Here is a 22,737-nt window from a genome sequence, read left to right as displayed (position 1 = left end):
GACAGTATTTGCGTAACGTCGGTGGTGAGCCATATCCCGATCGCGAGACTCATCATCCCGTTAAAGTGGACCACGACTCTGGCAAAGTCCGCCAAAGCAGAACAATTCGATACTTGTTCTGTACTCACTGCAAGCACTTGCGAAAAAACACCGTTAGCGAATAAAGCGATTGTATGATTTACCTACCTCCTTGAAATCGAGATCCACCGGTGCGATCAGACGACCTGAGACACGGTCTTATAACGCGCCGGCGGCACTCCGATAGGTTGTGTCTTGCGTCGACAGCTTCGCCGGTGATCACAGTCTAAACAATTATCTATTTTCATTACTATCGAAAATGTTCAAAGTATTATTGCTTCTCGGGAGTGTTATGTTTGGCGCTGATTGCTTGAAGGTTCTAGGCCTTTTTCCGCATCCCGGCAGAAGCCACCAGGATGTATTTAATCCTTTACTCTTGGAACTCGCCGAAAGGGGACACCAATTAACAATAATTTCCCATTTCGACCCTCCGAAGCAACTAGCCAATTGGAAACAAATAAGCATGGGGGTTTTCACTGACTTACATCGAGAATCTTACGATTTAAACTGGTTTGAAGTCAATTTTGCTGGAATGGATAGATACAGACACTTTTTTGAGTCCTTCGTACTTAGCGATTTGGCGAAGAAGATGTGTGAGGTGTTAACCAATCTACCACAAGTGCACGATATCGTCAATAAGGCAGAGAAGTTTGATGTTATTTTGGTGGAACTGTTCAATAGCGAGTGCGCCTATGGCATAACGCATTTCATAGATGCACCGGTGATCGGGATGCAGTCCCACCCCCCGATGCCGTGGACTCTAGAATACTACGGACAACCAGAGCTCTCAGCCTACATGCCGTGCATATTTTTATCGTCTGGACCTCACATGGACTTCAGAGAGAGAGTTGAGAATGCATTCTTCTCTCATTTATACCGAGTTGTATTCAAACACAGTACGTTTATTCCGGAGAGGGAAATAGTCCAGAGAAACTTGAATCGAACCGTTCCGCCGCTGAATGAAATCGCTCAACGAACCAGCGCCCTGTTGTCCAACACCCACTTCACTCTGCACGGGCCCAGGTCGCTGTTGCCGGGGATCGTGGAAGCCGGGGGGATGCACATTCGACACACTTTACTGCCTTTAGATCTGGTAACTATATTTTTACAAACATTTATTATGTTAGACTTCCGTCCACATTTTCATGCAATAATTGTTGAGGGCGAAAAAAATCGGAGACGAAAAGAAGAAGGGGGAAAATAAGGTTAGGATTTTTGTAAAGTAATAATAGGTCTAGTCATCAAATTCAGCTAAAGTAATCTCAAACAATATATCATTTCTGAATGGTAGTGTTTCACCTGAGAGAATCTTTCACGTATTTTATGTACTTAAAATCCATATATTCAAGCACCAGCTTACATTAAGAAAGAATACAATAATGTACAAAATTGTCATAAAAATAAGACTACCTAATAAAGAATACATACCTAAATATGAAGAAAAAATCTGTATACAAGTTTCAATAATCTTATAATCATAATAACAATAACATTTTTTTAAGCTCTCACACCCATAGACATATGAATATTATATGAATATTAGTAGACCTGCCCTAAGTGATTAAAAGCGTATTATCCCCACTCCCCATACCGGTTCCATTGGAGCCGGCTGTGCTGGCGTATGGCCTCAAGTGAAATTTGAAAACGTGACGTCATCATTCTTGTGCGAATTATGGTCGAGGCATCATCGGTTCATTTTACGAAATAACACGGCAAAATGTTGACTTGTACTATGAAAACTTGTAAAAATAGATGTGAAAAAGAGAATAAACCCAATTGTCGTATTACATTCCATATATAAGCATTATTTTAATTTATTTTAAGCATATTCACATCGTATAATATGAATCAGGTGTTACTATCACATCGAGAAACGTCTGGACGCGAAACACAAAGCTGGTTGGTTGCTGGGAAGTAAATTATGAACATTTATAAAAGTGTCTTAACTAAATACTTAAACGAAATATTCGACTCTGAAAATAGAACCGATTTTTTTTGCCGAATTTGGACTTCGCAAATTTGTTCATAACGTGGCGAGTAATTTGCGCTCCCATGTAAAAATGTCTATTCATTCAAAAGCAGATTTTACTTTTAAGAAGTAAATGGTGATATTATAATGCGAGATGCCTATTTACTGTCAGATTGATTTATTGACGAATCACAGTCAGCTTCACTCCCTTCGTTCTTCAACAGTTGATTTTACCCCTCGCCATTATCTTCTCGTCTATTAATTCCTATGTCTGTGTCTCACACCCTTTATTCAAATATACTGAGACTATAATTATTGTATTGCCTATAGTCAGAGATGTGCAAAATGGGTACCCAAAACCATTTGAAATGCAAAATGGAAATGGGTCAAAACTTTTCCATTTGAAAATGCAAAATGCAAAATGGTTTTTAGAAAAGCATTTCAAATGCAAAATGCAAAATACCTATTTTCAAAATGCATTGAAAATGCAAAATGGTTTCTCAGGTCAAAAAATTAAAATAATTATTGAATTTTTAAACAATTTTGTTATTTAATAATAGAATAGAACAAACATATTACATGATGATGAATCCAAAAACACCACGACTACAGATTATGAAACCACAAAAAATTTGCGCGGGACCAATGTTGCCAACGTTAAAACATAGAAACTGCTATCTAACATTTAATATTATAATGCCATGGCCCCATGTTCAGTATTTGAATCATGTTTTTTTGTAATGGTATCACTCAATTGCCAGGGCTCCTACCAGGGAGCAACTTGACAAATGTAAATTATCTCTCATAGCGAGGTAAGGGACCGACTGATATTTGGGGCTTATGAAAAAAAAATGAGTGGAGATAGTAGGAAGAATGTTGCAAAAAAGCATTTAAAATGGAAAATGCATTGAGAAAAGCATTTAAAATGCAAAATGCAAAATGGTTTTTAGAAAAGCATTTAAAATGCAAAATGGAAAATACCCATTTTGCATTTCCATTTGAAATGGATTTATTTGAAATAAAGCACATCTCTGCCTATAGTACATCCTAATCACACTTTTCTTATTGGTTTTACATTATTCGAAATCTGTCTTATACCGAGGGACGAATCACATTTAGGAAGATGAATTCTGATCAAAACCTTGCAGTGTAGTACCGTGCAGCATAAAATTTGTTTTTCCTTTCGTAAACACGCTTATCAAAGAACAGCTAAGTTCAGTTGGCAAGCTGTATGGTAGAATTTTGATTGAAAGGGTAAGAAAGGAAACAAAGGATAAAATATGGGATGTGCAAGGTGCCTTTATGAGTGAAAGGGAGTGCATGGACCAGATCTTCTCATTGCGTATGCTCACCGAGAAGTTTCTGGCAAAAAACCAGAAACTTTTCTGTGCCTTTGTAGATCTACAAAAAGCATACGACCCAGTCGACAGGAAAAAGCTATGGAAGGTGTTGTCCAAGTATGGAGTGAATGCGAATCTGACTCAGGCAATTGCGTCTCTATATGAGGGAAGCGTTGCATGTGTTAGGGTGAACGGTGGTTTTACGGGGTGGTTTGATATCATAAAAGGTGTTAAACAAGGCTGCGTAATGTCACCGTGGTTATTCAATCTATACATGGATAATTGTATGCAAGAATTGAAAGAGGTGGGATTGGGCGCGAATTTGAGTAATCTGAAAGTATGTTGCCTGTTGTATGCTGATGATGCGGTGCTGATTGCTAATAGTATGGATGATCTGCAGTCTCTCGTGTCTAGGATGAACGAAGTATGCGTGAAGAATGAGTTAATGATGAATGTAAGTAAGTCTAAAGTAATGGTGTTTGAAAGAGAAAGTACGAAAACAGTGTGCAATATAGCTGTGAATGAGGAATACTTGGAGCAGGTGGATGAATTTGTGTATTTAGGAAGCATGTTTACGAGAGATGGGAAGGCTGACAGAGACATTGAAAGAAGAGTAAATGCAGGTAACTCCATTAATGGAGGACTGAACGCAGTTGGCGCTAACAAAAAATTGTCCAAAGAAGCGAAGTTAGCAGTCCACACTGGAGTGCTGGTACCTACCCTGATGTATGGAAGTGAGGCATGGAACTGGCAAAGAAAGGATGAAAGTAGATTGAATGCTGTTGAAATGAGATCCCTGAGGCGTATGTGTGGTAAAACCATGTATGATCGTGTGAGGAATGTGGATATCCGCAAAGAGTGCAAGGCTGATGTAAGCGTAGTGAGTAAGATCAAGAAAGGGACGCTTAGATGGTTTGGGCATGTAGAGCGAATGAGCGAAGAAAGGAATGTAAGGAGAATATACGATGCAAATGTGAATGGTAGCAGAAGTCGGGGACGCCCGAGGAAGACATGGCACGACCAAGTGAATCAGATACTTGAGTCGGGCCATGTCAAGAGTCAGAACAATAGAAGAGTATGTATGAGACGATGTATGAATGTGAATAAGGCAAGGAATGTGTGCCAAGACCGAGTTGTTTGGCGGTCCGTCCTCTCTGCCTACCCCTGCGGGGAAACGGCGTGATGGTTAGTTAGTTAGATAGTTAGTTAGATAGTTAGTTACATATTATTAAAATAAATACCGGAAAGTCCGATTTTGTCCAATTTTCCAATTATGTCCATTTTTCCAATTATATCCGATTTTCCAATTATTTCCGATTTTCGAATTATGTCCTGTACGTAATAAAAAATAAACAGTGTTAATTTTAAGTGACCTACTAGATAAATATGGTACTGTATATTATCTGCTAGTACAAAATATAAATAAATAATAATATATGTACATTCTAGCCTCACGTTCCTATCAAATGCATTGTACATATTATAGCTTTGTATTAGTGGTCAACGAACCGGTGAATGCAATCTGTTATAATTATAATAGTTAGACTGGTCTATAGATGGTAATAAAATAGATCATTTTACAAATTTATTGTATAAAAATACTAAGTATCAAGTGTAACAGTAGATTGTTTCAATTCTCTAAATAATAATAATAACTAATTTCTCCGTGGTATCTCAATAACTATTGCCATTCGAAACCGTCCTGTGCAAACACTTGACATTTACTCACGACACTGGTTCTGTGCATGTTTTGTTTATACTGAGTGAGCTGCATTTTCATTTGTTGTAGTGGTTCCCGCTTAGTGCTGCAGGGTTGTCAAAACTTTATTCTTGTCCAAAATTAAAAAATAAATTTTTATTTTAATAATAACTAGTATCCGGAAACGCGGTGGCTTTTTGAAGAATTCCAGGGCCGCTCATTATTAAAGGCAAAACAATTAAATTATCGTTATTCAACGGGTTAAATTCGTTTTAAACATACTGTCCTTTTGCAGCTGCATATAGTTTACATACAAGAGGCTTGGTCTGAACAAATTCGCAATTTTACATTATTTTTTTAAGAAATTAATTTTCATACGGGTAATAACCACATTTTTGTGCCTAAGTATATGTTGGATTTCAGTCTGAATGTTTTGTGATATCGATTGTATTTTTTTATGAAATACTAGCGCCTGCCCTGCATGTGTTGCTATACCATTCAAAGAAAGAGTGATAATCCCTACGTGTCCTTACCCACGCGTCCCCGTTCCACTTGAAGTGAAATAACTCAAAAGTGCGCTGTATAAATGTCATGTTATTATTTTTACTCCCTTTCCCTTGTTACTCCTCCCCTTCTCGCCTTGCTTGTTTTGACACTAATCGCGCGCAACACTAATACTGTATTTTTTTAAGTTGTTTCCTTTACGTGTTCATACATTTGTATTGAAAAAAAATTTTTAGTAGTTTATATTTATATTCTTTATTGAGTGATTATTTTTTTTATTTGTATTCTACTCAAGCGAAATGATAGGAAAACCTTCAATTTATCTCAGGTATTCATAATGTACACCAATTCGTTATAAAGATTAATCAAAGTAGTGATTTAGCATTAAGCTTCGACTTAACTGTATCATACTTCGAATAAGAACTACCAACATTGTCTTCTTTTTTTTCACCACACATTTTTTATTGGCAACTATCTTTATGTATGATCGCAAGATTCAACTCGAACTAAAAGCAATCTAGACAGCGTCTTTTTAGATAAACCTTTCTTATTTTTATATTTTTAATGTGCGACATTTTTTTACTTTATCTGCAAATCTAGGATGAATATATATTTTTTATTGAGTAAAACCTCAAATTGTAATATTTAATTATTGAAGACAATATTAGCGATTTCTAAACGAAAACCTGAAACAGAAAAATCAGTTTGGTAATTTTGAAAAATTGGAAATATATATATTTTTGGTAAGGCAGTAAATAAAAAGATGTAGTTATGTTTAGAAATATATATTTATTTTTATATGAGATTGTTAATAACAGAAAAACTTACATTAATCTTTATGATTTTTAACGTGTGGTATTTTAGAAAGTAGTCGCCCAAATGCATAAGTGGCTTGTCAGAACACATGTCACAGTACTCACTGGTTTGCCGTCTGCCACCTTTTTCTGCCCTTTTCGAGAAGACCACAAAGTCCCTCTTGGGACCTTTTCTCAAAGCTTGGTCTTTGATGGAGTGGAAGTAGATGGCATACTTTGAGGCTTTTTGTACTCACCCACTAATTGATTTACTAAAATTTTGATAAATTTCAAAAGGCTCAATGGTTTTTCGTTATTATTCTTTTGTAAATTTATATAGAATGTATGAGTTAATGGAACATATCTCCATTCCACAAAAAAAAAGATTTTACGCCACCATTTTCTTAGGAAGCAATACGACAATGCATACTGGTTATCGCGATCAGCCCCACCCATGGATTTAATATAACCGATGGTAAAAATTCATCGGAAAAGTCACTTTGCACTTCAAAAACAAACTCGTCTTCACTACCACTAAATTATAAATTCTCTTCCATATGTTATTGTTATGAATGTAAAACATAGCAAAAATTACCACGTATCGCACATGTAACAGGACCCCTTTATTTCTTAAACAATAAAATGTATACCTATTGTTTATGCTGTTGCTGCGGCGTCATCGTAGTTGTTAGAATGTTTTCTACATCACCGTGGCGGCGACAACGGAGTACAAAAGGTTAAGAGTGAATACAATGATACAAGTCCTCAAATTAAAATCACACCCAAAATACGAAAATGGCTTTCTCAGATATTTGCAGCACAGAGTCTGCAAATGGAATTTTAACACTGCATTTTAAACACGATAATGGTTTCCTTCTTAAATGCATTTGCAAATTTTTTTTTTAAAGACGTTCCCGGGTTACGAATAACCTGGCAATATTTAAAAATCTCCTATTACCACCAAAGTAAGCGGAAAATGTTGCTTTTGTTGTGATGGGGGACTTAGCCAGCCGAGGAATTGAACACACTACGCCCTTATCTGTAAGCGAGTCCCAGTTTAATTAGTATTACACTTATAATTTCTTAGTAGTAAACAATAATAAAAAAAATACAGTGTGTGGCAAGCCTACGCACGACGGAAGTGAAACTTTTATTATTCTTCTCTCTCTCTTTTCGTTTCATTCTCTCTTTTTTTCTGTCTATTGACATATTTATAAGTAGCATATGATAAAAAAAATTAAAAGTTATAAAAATATGGGATTCGAACCCGGGTCCTGCATAGCGAGTGTCGAACGCTCTGCCTCTAGACCGCGGTTATTACGTATTCGACCAAAATATCATATAGTCAAAATATCTAAAAGTCGCAGCACGAGAGCATTTTATCACTTTAAAAAAAATATTATTAAAAAAAATCACAAAAAGAAAAAAAAATTAGTTAAAGCGGGGATCGAACCTCGGTTCTTCACGACGACAATCGGGCGCTCTGCCTCTAGACCGCGAAGCTGAGTTTGGAGAGTGACCTAAAGTAGGTATATAATATTGGCTAGGCTCCTATAGCGAAATGATCACGGTTTTTCATGACGGTCATGAGTTGGTTTTACTCCGGTCCTCGAAATTGCATAACGCGCGTAAAGAAGTTTCACTTCAAAAAATTTAAATTAAAAGGGATGTTGGGGACCTATTTATTTGTGTCTAAACTGCTTTCTAGTAACGTTGGTGCATACGTAAGTACCTGGGTTTAGTAACAATAATGTATGTAAAACGCCGTGAAAGAATATCGTTCTCTCGTTCTGAAAGAAATTTTTTTATGCTTTTTTTGTGGTCAGCTGGCGCACCGAAAAATCTCGCGTGCCTGTGGTCACCAAAAGGCCTCGTGGTCCCCGGTATGAAGGTTCCCAACTCCTGATCTATACGAATATTTTTGAAGTCATAATCTTATTCACTGGAGTTCGTCTTTGTGGTTGGATCTTAAAACGTAGATTTTTTGATATTTATATTATGACATGTCAAAGTGTACGTATAAAATTCTGTTAATAAAATTCTTACGTTTTTCGTCATTCTTGACTGCTTGTCTGCCACTAATTAAAATTAAGCGATGCATAACACGCGAGAAAAATAAATTACGCATGAAATTACCGAAGAAAAACAGAGCAAACTTATTAAAATTGAATACTTCTGCAATTAATGAAGTGAGCATTTATTGCTTTGGTTGTTGTCGATGCTATCAAATAATAGCATCATTAAACTACGTACTGTTTCAGTAATGACTAACCTCAGATGAGATTAATATTATCATTCGCGACTATGCATCAGTGATACTGATTTTATTGGGTGTGTAATTATTTAGGTACACGGTACACATAATTAAAATCACGAATAGCGTCAAAGGCTCCGAGAGTTTTTTTTATGTAAAACCGTACAAGAGTCCCAACTGCTTCCAACCAACGGGAACCAGTGAAACTACGGCATCCCCAATTGGGGTATGTTGTAAAGCTGAAGGTATTAGTGAGGGGAAGGAGATGGAGAAGGTGGGGAAATACCTGGTTTGCATATCTGGTCACCAAACACGGCCAAAGCCATTTCAATCAACTGTTCAATTCTGAATGGTGGTCCTGCACCAGGGCGATACTGAGAGTATCTTCCACTCTGGAACGTGCCGCAAATTTACCATGTATTATTTTAAACGAGTAATTTGTTATTGAAAATCACTCGTTTCTATCTTACCCGGAAAAACATCGTATTCACAGAAATAAATAATTACTTAATAGGTGAGTTATTATCGATGAGTATCTAAAACTGGTTCTGTAACAAGGAAAAAAGAATCGTCGTGGAAAAAATCGAACGCCTATTTAACCGTTTAAGTTTACGGAAAAAAGCGATTTATTTCATCACATTTTTTCAGTATAACATTTTTTAATACTTACTACCTATCACCACGTGGTGCGAAATGTTGGCTGAATGATGAGACGGAAACTAAACACGACTCAATGTAAAATAAAATCTGTTTTTCTTGGTTGGGAGTTTTTTTTCCCTAACGGTGTCGAATCGTAAGACCTTCCAAGTATTTTATTTTCAAGGTAGCAATCAGCCATGGCACTAATTAGATTAAATTCCTAATTGATTACAACATTATAAAAGTACGATTATAGTAAAAACTGTTTTAGAAACTAGATAAAATTATCTTTCCGGTGTATGCATTTAAAATAAACATTACTTTTTTTTTTAAATAAAATTTTAATATCATACGTGATAAATGTTGTCAAAAATGCTAACCACATTTTTACTCAAATCGTTGAAAAATTGAGAGAACTCGATATTTTCTATAAATTCTACATTCACGCTTGGCGTTTTATCCCGAACACCGAAATCGCGCATATAAATACTTTCCTTAGGTCTATAGAAGCAAACATAGATTTTGACATTGTCAAATTGAATGCGAAAGGGATCTTTTTCCTTTAAACATTTCCTTTAAAATTGGCGTTCCTCAAGAAAAAGAAGAAACATTCTTAAACGCAGAAAATTGGCCGGCAGGAATTTCAATTTCAAAATATGAATTCCTAGGAAAAAGCGTGCCGACTTAATGGCGATACTAGAATTAAAATATCAAAATGTTCATGGCCTAAACTCTGTTTTTGATAAGGAACTGTTTACCGATCAGTATACAGTACATCGGCGGGATCGAGACGGGCAGCGAGGGGGAGGGGTACTTCTCGCTGTCCGCAAACCACTTGCATCGATGCGCTCAAAGGAACTAGAAACAGACGGCGAGCATCTATGGGTAAAGGTAGTTAAATCTAACCTTACCATACTCATATGTGTTACGTATTTTTACTGCAAATGGATTAACTCAGCACAGTAAAGTGTTAAACAGTTATGAATATATCCTGGACCTCGTCCTAAGTAACCTGTCCGTGTGCGAAGTGACTAGAAGCGAAGAGCCGCTAGCCAATGAAGACCATCATCATCCAACACTGGGCGTCACGGCGCGTCTAACGCAAGCCGCGCCATTACATAGCAACGGCCACACCGCGCCCGCACCCGCCCCGCCTCGTCTGCACACACTATCAACTGCTACTCGCAATATAACTTTAAACATGCTAATATATGTCAAAACATTATGTCACATGGACTGGAAATTTCTTAAAAGTATACATTCTGTTGATGTTGCGGTAGAGTATTTATATAATGTTTTAACAAGTGTTTTTGATTAATGTGTACCAATAAGAAGTCAATAACTGTGAGTGCAACCTACCCGGTATGGTTCACAAAATCAATTATTGACAAAATAAAATCAAGGAAGCGCATCGCAGAAAGCATAGAGTGCACAAAAAGCAATCAGACTACTTATTGTTTTCTGCGATGCGATCCGAGCTCAAAAAAGATATTGTCATAACTAAACGATAATATTTAAACAGAATTCAGGACGGGATTAAAGATAGTGTCAAATGCTTCTAGGATTTTATAAAATCACAGAAAGCTAACTCCAGGTCACACAACGGCCTGAATAGTGGAGACAAATTTATAACGGGCTCAGAATCTATCTGTCAGAAATTTGCAGACTACTTCCAATATGTGTATAATAGTGAAACCCTTAATCTTAGTACAAGAACGTAGGTAACATTTCCCTAAGATTAACGAACCCGACAAAGGTAGAAGCTTATATCCGTAAACTGAAGACTGACAAGGCTACAGGGCCGGATGGAATCCCTTCCAGTACTGTCATTAGCATAGCGCCAATGATGAGTGAAGTCATATATTTAATACCAGTATTTTGACTTCTACTTCCCTCAGATATGGAAACTGACCCGAGTCAGTCCTATTTTCAAGGTTGGTGACAAGACAGACGTCAAAAACTACAGACCGGTAGCCGTATTATCAGTGCTACCAAAACTATTTTAAAAAATGATTTGTGACAAACTAAGTCTCCAGATGCCATTCATTGGAGAAAATCATCAGGGTTTCCTTCGAAAGAAATCAACAGTCACAAATCTGCTTACTTTCTCAAGATTGGTAGCCACCGGTTTAGACTCAAGGCACCAAACAGATGTAGTTTACACCGACTTTGCCAAAGCATTTGACCGTGTTAACCACGATATCCTACTGAGGAAAATGTTTAAACTAGGCTTCGACCTACCAACACTAAACTTTTTCTCATCATATTTAAAATCCAGAAACCAATTTGTTTCGGTAAATGGACATAATTCGAAAAAATTCTCAGCAAAATCTGGAATTCCTCAAGAGTCTAACCTCGGACCGCTGTTGTTTCTAATACTAATAAATGACATCCAAAACTATGTTAAGAATAGTAAATGTCTACTGTTTGCAGATGACCTTAAAATACTGATGGAAATAAGCTCCCAACAAGATTGTCTTAAAATGCAAGTTGATCTGGATGCACTATCTAAATGGTCGTTGATAAACAAATTAGATTTCAATACAAAAAAATGTGTCACTATGTCTTACACTCGTTCTCTAAATACTATACTTTACGATTATAAGATAAAGGTCGAAACACTATCACGTGTTAATTCCGTAAAGGATCTCGGTGTCGTCTTTAATCCCGAACTGAAATACTTTGACCATATATCGCAGCTCACTCAGTCTTGCTACAAACTTCTTGGGTTTGTCATTAGGACATGCAAGCAGTTCAATAACCAAGATGCTATGTTAGCATTGTTCGATGGCATACTGAAAAGCAAGCTGGAGTATGCCAGCGATGTTTGGGCACCGTACCACCAGAAGTAAATTGACATGATAGAGCAAATCCAGAAGAAATTCCTCAGGTATGTCTATATGCGGACGCATGGAACCTATCTTAGGTTCATGCACCATATCGACTTACTTGAGGAAACTAATTCTGTGAGTCTGGAAACTAGGCGGTAAGCAAGTCTAGCCATTATGTCTTTCAAAATTTGGAACAATTTTATTGATAGCCCATTCCTCTTGGGATGCTATGATTTATATGTACCAGACCACTACAGCCGAAGTCGATACTATGACTTATTCAGAGTACCAAAAGGCTAAACCGACGTCCTGGCAAAGTTAGGGGAGTGGTGCTGTTGAACTAACTAGCAAAGAATTTGGAAGTAAGTAACTGTTCTCTAAATGACCTAAAACAATTATTGAAGAGTCACTTACCTAAATGCTGATATTATGTAAAATTGTACTGTAAATGGAATGAATGTTGTGTTGTACAATAAAAATTTAAAAAATATATATTTATTTGAAAAACACATTCCTTTTGTTAGGGGAATTTACGAGGATTTGAAAACTGTATTTTCACTTTTATCTCGTTCATATAATAAAAAATAATAAATTATTTTAAAAGTAAAACCGATTGTTATGATAGCGGTGCTAAATATGAATGATTTTGGCTGCCGTTTGATGTATGCACGAAAAACCAACAATAATCGGGTTGGCCGGCCAAAGTTTGTCTGCCAACCAAGTGGTCCTGTACACGTTTGGCCAAATGCGTTGGCCCAACGGGTACTACGGGCTTTACTTGGTGACAACTTTGATATCTGATTAGTTGGTATCGCATCAAATGATGAGTTTGTATTAATTAATTACGTACTATCACATTTCTTTTTTCTTTAAAGCAAATTATTAATAATAATTATGTAAAAATGTGTTCTCTGATATTATAATGAACACATGACACTATGAATGTACATATGGATAATATTGACGTGTTCATGCTGAATTGGTTTCTTTAAACCATGAATGAATGATGTAATTTTGTATAATATCACGTTACTTATCGGAGAAAATCACAAGATTATTAGAGCATGACTTGCTAAATCCTGACTTACTTTAAAAGTAACCCACTTTTATGTCAGCACTCAAAAGTAGCTCCAAGTTTTATTGAAAATATATAATATTGTTACAAGGCTCGTGGTTTACCTGTTTATCACCTGCCTTGCTTGAATAGTTGCAAAACATGACATTACTTAGGGTCTCGAGATCTTGTCTATAGAAATTAATTCAGTAAAAGATAATAATTGATTCATTAAAAGTCTACATTAAGTAGCTTAAAACGCACCAACTTTTGCAGAGGTTTATTAAAAATATATTATACTTATTAGCGACGGGTCATTACTCATTTTATATTTAAGGAAGCCACGGTACCCGCTCAACATTTTCGTACGGCTCAAAGAGTCGACTCAAAGAACCAACGGCTCAATTGAACTCAAAACTCCAAGGCTCCTCCGATGGGGCTCTCAGCTTCCAGCGTAAGCGAATGAATGGTCGTACGACTCGTGAGTAATATTAGTGCAGATTTCGGACTGTTAGACGCCGTTACAAACCGTGCACTAACCAAATAATTATCATTCTTTCTTATATTGCACACTAAAAAAACTCCCAACCCTTTGACCACCTAAATAATTCCATCAATTTTTTTTCATATACCATAGAATTGACAATGGTAATTAATGGGTTTGCTTATTAGTTCAACATCTATTACAATATTTATGTTCAATGTACAATGTACAGTTTTTATAAATAATTGGACCTACTTGCAAATTCGAAATTCTACGAATAAAAATATAAATGGTAGATAGACAGAGAGGCCTACTAAGAGTCAAAACATATGACTTGTACAGTTCTAAAAAATTGAAAATAAAATGCAGTGTCTAAAGTGAAGAACGGAACGTATCCTAATTACTTGTTATCATTTATGATGACAGAAAACAAATTACTCAAATACAGTGTTTAGTTATCAGATGTTGTCAAGTTGTTTATAATGTTAAGTCTGTTAAAGTAATAATATGTTGTTGAAATACTTAGTATCTAATGAAATGCCATTATAAAGCATTCTATGCATTATTAGATATTATGCACTACAATTATTTCACATGGTTGATAGCAATGATAATATCCATGTTATTATAAACTTTTAAAACATAATTATAATTCGTATTTGGGTACCTGGTCTTATTATTAATAATTTTCTAAATTCAAAATAATAATTTTCAAATCTTAATCACCTTCGGTAATATAAAATCTTGCCAAATTGCTGGATTGCGAAAAAGAGGGCAGGAAGTCTTGTATTTTTTTTCCCAATTGTTGGCCATTGTTGTTGACAAGTGATCCGAACTGTAATCGTTTATATCCGAAGGTAGATAAGTAAAATGTCATTATACTTGTACAATGATGTAAATATTATTATATTATTACGAAGTAATGTTTTTAATGACAGTAAAAACTTACGTAAAGTTAAAACATTGTATATCATTATGTATGTAGCTTAGGTTTTTTATTGGAGCTGTAATAAGGCGGAAAGCGACAAACAACTTGTTAATAATTATTTGTTTGTTTGAAATCTTTGTCGCATTCATTTCACAAGCTAGAAAATAAACCATTGAGAAGATGATACTAATAAATCTAAACGAAACGTGAAACAGAACAATACACACAAAAATAAAAAAAGATAACGGTCACTACTAGGAATTGAACCCAGGATCTCTTGTTTTACCTTTTTGCCTTGTCTTGTCATATTTGTCGAGATCCATAGACATATGAATATTAGTATGTCTGTGTCGAGATCATATTTCAAATTCAGAATTAACAATATCAGCTTGCAACTAATTTATCCCATATTTTTAGAATCTACCATTTTAAATGAAAAACAAAGTTTTTAATTAAATTGGTTTGTAACCTAGATAGTGTCTTGGATAAACATATCGCAAATAAACGTTCGTACTTTATTCGGTAGTTGTTTTGTGCGTTTATGAACGTTACATACATCTGATATCTTTACAGAGTGCTGACGATATATGACGAGTCTGGAACTACAACGGTCCAAAAAGTATAACCGTTTACTTCAAAGAAATATACATTTTTAACTTTATGACCACGATTGTTGTTTCCTAGCTTACATACTATTCTCGTCCGGGTACATCACAACTGAAACAACTGGCAACAATGGCAACCCTGATATATGAAATTTAAATCCTTATTACAAAGTGGACAAGTTGCTGCGGAGGCCGTGCAGGGAAAGAAATTGAAAAATAATCTATTTTAGGCCTTTCAATGTTTGCATACGTAACTACCTGGGCCCCGAGTAGGAGGGTTATAATAGACGCCATAACTGGGATCATAAGCAACCGGCAATAAGTGGACTGCTGCAATTTATTAATATGAAAAATTAAACCTTCAATACTTATCTTATTTAAAAGTATAAAGTTTAAAATGGGACTGTAGCGTAAAACGTTTCATTTTCAGACTCGAGTACGATTTTTTTAAATAAGTGAACACGCGCAAATTTGCAGTGAATTTTAATTTGGGAAATTAACAGTTGCAATATGGTTGGTTTATAAGTGTTCAATTAACTTAACTGAGAAAATAATTATAGATTTCCTCATTATATTTTTATTTTAACAGTATGTTTATAAAATTAACAGATATTACAGATAAAATATATAATTATAACAAGATATACCCCATAATAATAATATGTCAATTCATTTTATGTAGTTTGGTTTATTTGGTGTACAAGTAAACACATTTTTAATGCAAATCATTTTATTGTGGGGAAGCGTTTTGAAATTATACCTCGATAACAGATTATGCGTCCGGGTGAATCACACGTCTTCAATTTTACTATTAATTATATCTAGATACCCATCGACTAAATACACCACATCAATGTCGATACCAGAATAGTACGCCCCGAGTCAATCACACGTCTTCCATTTTATTGTGGGCCGCATTTTGAAATTATACCTCGATACCAGAATACTACGTCCCGGGTCAATCACACGTCTTCCATTTTATTGTGGAGCCGCATTTTGAAATTAAACCTCGATACCAGAATACTACGTCCCGGGTCAATTACACGTCTTCCATTTTATTGTGGAGCCACATTTTAAAATTATACCTCGGTACCAGAATACTACGTCCCGGGTCAATCACACGTCTTCGATTTTATTGTGGGGCCGCATTTTGAAATTAAACCTCGATACCAGAATACTACGTCCCGGGTCAATTACACGTCTTCCATTTTATTGTGGAGCCACATTTTAAAATTATACCTCGGTACCAGAATACTACGTCCCGGGTCAATTACACGTCTTCCATTTTATTGTGGGGCCGCATTTTGAAATTATACCTCAATACCAGAATACTACGTCCCGGGTCAATCACACGTCTTCCCAATTTATTAAAAAAACATTTTATTTTATACGATAATAGAGTCACCCATAGAAAAAAGTAAATAATTTCCGCTCTAATAATTATTAGTTTCAACATCTGAAATACTAGACATCAAGGTTTTTGTTTATGCGCCTGTGAATTTATTTATTTAATGTTATGATATTTGATACATCCATAATAACGAGAGTGTTTTAGGGTTTTTATAATAACCTTATTTAAGTACACCGCTAACCTGTTTCACAGTGTATATAAGTGAAAACGAATAATTGGCTAATTAGGCACACAGTGATTTTTCCAATGAGATATCGCTTGGTACTTTAGTGAATATATCTAAAAAATTAAATGTCAAGCGTTCGTGTATTAAATTATAGGTACTATGACTTACTCAGACCAAAGAAACGATTAGCCTGAACAAAAATAACGGCAATCATTCTTTCCATTAAAACCGAGACGTTTCACCTTTTTGTCTTGACTTAGCCAAAAAATTATCTTTTGTACTACATTTTAATACAGTTAACATTTTGGGAAAATAATGAAGTATTAACTCGTGTACGAGTATCTATATATACGGAGGAATATAGAATATAGAACAAGATAATTTTGGAGTTATTCGAATTTATGAAGATAAACCAATGTTTTTAAATTATGGACACATCTTGTTAGACGTTAGCCTAAAATTCTCAATATTTATACAGTCCAATATAATTGCATGCATTTGGATTATTTAAATGTGCAATATATGTTAATGATAACATATTAATATTCGGAGCACGTTTTGGTAACGAATAACACAATGTGACAAAAATATAAATCTCCCCATCATTGAATGTGAATATGCATTTAATATATTTATGAATATCTTGGATTTTCAAAATCAATACTGCTAATATATTGGAACACTTTTACCGAATTTCAATTTGAACAGAATTAAAAAAAACGCTCAACCTGACTCAACTCTTGTAATAATTTTCGCATTTAAAATACTTTTTAATTTTAATTTAGATCCGCGGATCCATTTCTCTTACTCCTTGAATGCAATTGTTAATTTGATCCCAAGAACTGCGGTAAAGTTACAGTACGTATAACCCTATTCGGAATAGTTCACGGCATATCAGATGATCTTGTACACTGTACAGAATGTACAGCAAAGCATGACAAAAGAACATGATGGTGTTGGTGAATGACTTACCGAAAGAAATAATAATTGTTTCCTGATGTTTTTGTATACCTACCTACTTGTGCCTACTTGGTTACTATGTTTTAGAAATTTAAATATAAAAATTTCGGGCGACAAGAGAGTCCGCAACATTCTAAAAAGTGACATTCTAAAATAAAAAAATGCATAATTCTTATTTCAGTAGGTACCTACATAATATAATTAATATTATGTAGGTACCTATCGCACATAGTCTACCTAAATAGGTACACTAGATGGATATGTTTATAATTTTTCAAATTCGCGCTCAATAGTCATTTTTATTCAACTTTTCGTCTCGCGAATGTTCTCGGACTGCCGAAATAATATTGAATCATATTTGGCTCAATGGCAGTCTTCTATTGTCCTACTTCAAACCAATTCCGCTAGATGGCAGTGTTGTAAGGAATTAATCGAATAATGTATTTTATGTAGGATGTTTTTATTAAGGCTCTAAATGATTTCAAAATAAATTTTAATGCGGTATGCATGGCCAGCTAAATTTGACATAACATGATGATTGAAGTTCTTAGTCAAAGATAAAGACCATAACCTTGGTGGAAGTATTATATTATTTTTCCAAGACCCTAACAATACATAATAAAAACTAACAGTGATAAAAACTGCATACATATTTACACAATTTGAACCTTGCCTGATAATGCGACCTATTAAATATATTGAAGCTTAAATTAATACGTATTTGTAAAAAGCATTAACTTTGTGGCTCGTCATAATTTACAATAAAAACACATAAATTTGTTATTGATGACTTTAAATTACTATTTCTTTATACGAGTAGGTATATATATATAGGGGAAGCTTGCGATGATAGGACTACCTATTAACTTTGAACATGTTTAGCTCCTTAGTCTAAGTAAAATATGTGCGCTTTAGAAACCTTAGAAATTAACAAAAAAAAATAATTAAAAAATTAATTTTGTTTAAAAATGATAGTATCCTGAAGTCCCCTTTATTGAAAATTTTTCCCTGTTTTGTTGACTCCTCCCACCATTCTCGCCCCTTCCCCAACCCCCCAAATCACCCCACCCACTAATAAAATCTAATCTTCCTGTACATAATATATTTTTAAGTTAGTTTGAAGATTGCTAGTTAATGACACGGTTGTGTCGAAACCGGTAGCAAAGTAAACAAAATTTAAGTAACAAATATAAATTGGAAAATAATAAAAAATGTCTAGAAATTGTTACATAGTTAATGCCCAAGAAATACAAAAAATTCTGTTTCTCTTTTGGTTTTTGTGTTCCGCCTTAGAATCTTCATTTTAGTGTCGCTATCGGTACCTACTCCATATCTCCTACTTGCTTCGTTTAGACCAGTGATTCCCAAAGTGGTCTATATCGACCCCCAGGGGTCTATGACAACCTGCAAGGGGTCTACGTCAGCGAAAAAAAAAATGGGGGTCCATGAAATGAAAATGGGGGTCCACGATAGTGGATCTCAACATACACTGTTAGTACCTATTTACTTACACTTAACCGACACTAAAGGTGAATCAATATTTCATGTTTTGAAGGATTACTTCATTGAAAAAGCAATCCCTTTATCAAATAATATAATGTCAGTAGCTACAGATGGAGCACCTGCCACGGTTGGACGTTAACGTGGATTTATAAGCTATTTAAAACAAAATGTGCCAGGGGTGTTAGCATTACATTGTGTCATCCATCGACAACATTTAGGTGCTAAAAATTTGAGTGTTAGATTACATGAATCTCTTCAATTAGTCATTGGTGCAGTAAACCGAATCCGAAGCAACGCGTTGAATACGCGGTTATTTGCGCAGTTGTGTGAAGAAAATGACGAACACTTTCATCAATTACTCCTTCACACTGAAGTACGCTGGCTGTCGAACACTTATGTTTGACAAGATTTTTTGCACTTTTTGAGACTATTTTAGAATTTCTGGATACTAAAGATAAAATTTTAAAAGACAATTTAATGAAGTGGAAAACAGACATCTCCTATTTAACGGATTTGTTTACAAAATTTAGTATGGTTAATTTGAAGTTACAAGGCGACAGTCTAAATTTGATTAAAACAAAGTCCATCTTATCAGCGTTTCTTGCCAGAGTTAAACTAATGAAGCAAAATATTGGACGGGGCGAATTTTCCCAGTTCCCCAATTTGTCACAGACAAACTGCCAGGAAGACGACGTTTCAACCCACGTTCAACATTTAAATGCCCTCTATTCAGATTTTGAAACAAGGTTTGAGGATGTTTTGACTATGGTAATACCACCGTGGATAATTAACCCATATGGTGACATAGAAGAAACGAATGTCATAAAACAAGAGGAACTGACTGAAATAAGTACAAACGAAGAACTCAAGGTTCGGTTTAAGCACGGATATCAGCACTTCTGGCTGCAAAAAAACATACCCGTTACTTATCCCGTATTATGGAATATAGCGAGGTAATTTTTAATTTCCTTTCCATCGTCATACCTAGTGGAAAGGAGGTTCAGCGCTGTTACCAATCTCCTAACGAAAAAAAGAAACAGACTGGACATCATTAGCCGAGGAGACTTAAGATTAAACCTTACAAAATTGACGCCAAATGTTGATAATTTATTATTAAAGCATAAGGTTCATCCTTTCCACTAAAAACATTTATTTATTGCTTAGTTTATTTTATGTTACGTTTATTTTATATAACAAATACAAAATTTTATTTTGAGTAGTTTTAATTTAAATTCAATTAATAAATGTATAAAACTGAACATGTGTTTTTACTTTAAGTTTTTAACACTAAACTTCACTACAATTAGAAATTTACAAAAAATCAATATCAGGTAAGTAGGGGGTCTACCAAAAACAGAAAAACATGGCAAGGGGTCTACGACACAAAAAAGTTTGGGAACCTCTGGTTCAGACCTACTTGATTAGGAGGCAAAGCGAGGGCCGTGATGGTTTCATTTCACACATTAGGCCCTCTTTTTTCTGTCCTAAAAAACCTAAAGTAATGAAAATGTTTGGATTGGATTGGATTGGACCGGTCTAGTGGTGTTCAGGTCCAATCCTCGCAACTGGGTGTTCTTTCTAAGCGACTTTTCGAACACATCTCTCAATAGTATAAAACAAAGTCGAAAATCCGCGACCGTCTGTTTGTGCGCTTAATTCTTCCAAATTACGCAACGGATTTGAAAGATTTATATAGTACATCAAAATAATGCAAATAACCAAATTGTATATCTAAAGGCCAACAGAAAAGTCCGCTATGGTATATGTCTATCTCCTTAGGATAACCCCCAGCAACAATAAAAATAAATGACAACAGTGATAAGTACACTATTCTCACAAAAAATGCAAACAAATGTTATATTATATTTTAATATTACATTTACGTGTAAAGGTCCAAAGCATAATTTTTTTATCGGGAACTCGCGAAGATACGGAGAGTAGAGAAGCATTTCGTGATGGGTTATTACTTGCTTTATGGCCTGACCTTGGATTTTATAAACGGTTAGTTTCTGAAATAATGAAGTGGTCCATTCGTTGCGCTGGTCCAATGTTCGCAACCTTCCCATTATATCTAATACCTATACTCACAGAAGAGATGAGCCGACAGAATGTGACACTTATATTTTATTTAAATATTTACATAATCTTATGTGTTACAAAATAAGCAAAAAAACATTGTACAAGTAATAAAAATTTACATAGCTTGTACGTTTTACTAACGCTGTATAAAAATTTTATTATGTAGTAAACTGAAAAAATTCTTCGACTCTTTTTCAGTCGAATTTTCAATTCGTGCGGAAATATTTTGGTATTTTTTTTTTAAATTGTTTTAAGTCTACCTAATTATTTTAAATAATATTTCATGTTTGTGCTCATTTTATTTGAGTGTTTTGTTTGTCGTTTAAGTGCCTGCCAAGTTTTTATCATAAAAATCCGATATTGATTGATTATTTTAATCTAAATCAATCTAAAGTCAATATTAACACGCTTCCATACTCTTATCAAAAATGGGATAACTTTCAGCAAATAATTTGTAGTACCGACGCTAAGAACATGCCCACTCCACACCTTTTCTTTTGAAATTCGTTTATGTTTAAAGTACACAGATTTACTTAACCCTTCAGGTTCATATGTTCGCTTTTGGGAACAACTCATATAGTCTCACTGAAATCATTGTATATCCCTTACTGTCATGGTGAATGGAGAAATATGGTATATACCAGTGTTTCCCAGCCTTCTTTGTGCCATGCCCCACCGTAGTCTTTTCAAAAGTCACCGGCATCTTTTTAATCAAACAGCAGGTAAATTTTCAAATCATATTGTAATATGTTTGTAAACATATGAACCCCTAATGAAATTAAATAAAACCTATTCTAATACATAATACTTTTTTTTTTTTTTATAGCGAATACCTCACAAGAGTCCCAACTGCTCCCGTCTGGAGCCAGTGAGACTATGGCATCCCCAATTGGGGGATGTTGTGAGGCTGAAGGTAAGTGGGGAAGGGAAAGAGGAAGGTGGGAAAGTACCTGGCTATTCAGATCTAGTCACTAAACACGGCTAAAGCCATTTGGAGCAACGTTTCAATTCTGAATGGTGGTCTTACACCAGGGCGATACTGGTAGTATCTTCCACTCTGGAAGATACTACCAGTATCGCCTATATACTAACCTATTCTAACTGAAATTATTACAAAACACAAATTGAAAATGTAATTAAGTAGAATAAAATAAAAATTAAAACAATAACAATAGATAATGTAAAAATTTGGATTAAAAATAAGAATAGGGCCTTTACCGGTGCATTCACCCAAATTTGCAGTTATTGAAGTCACCACATTACCACCACATTATTGAGCGAATACTTCTTAATACAAGTATAGGTATGTTCAATGGTATTAGGAACTAACACAAATAATTCTGCCTCAACACAGGCTAGCCTAGTGAGACGGTATTTGAGAAACCACAACTGTGCTTTTATTTTCTATTTACCTTCAAAATATTATGTTTGTATAAATA

The 22,737-nt window shown here is 35.0% G+C and overlaps 1 protein-coding gene across 1 annotated transcript in view; it reads left to right on the top strand.

Moving 5' to 3' along the window:
- Positions 1–256: 256 nt before the first annotated feature.
- Positions 257–22,737, top strand: part of LOC149420990 (UDP-glycosyltransferase UGT5-like) — a 55,516-nt gene continuing 33,035 nt past the window's right edge. Inside the window, exon 1 of the mRNA XM_089635667.1 lies at positions 257–1,171. Coding sequence (XP_089491793.1) covers positions 338–1,171 — 834 coding nt within the window. The 5' untranslated portion in view covers positions 257–337. The remainder of the gene's footprint in view (positions 1,172–22,737) is intronic.

This window comes from Hesperophylax consimilis, chromosome 9 (assembly GCF_061612785.1).
Source record: "Hesperophylax consimilis isolate HC1 chromosome 9, BYU_Hcon_1.0, whole genome shotgun sequence".
Classification (NCBI taxonomy): Eukaryota; Metazoa; Arthropoda; class Insecta; order Trichoptera; family Limnephilidae; genus Hesperophylax; species Hesperophylax consimilis.
Note: the sequence above shows the minus strand (reverse complement) of the source record. Positions and strands in the feature narration are given on the sequence as shown.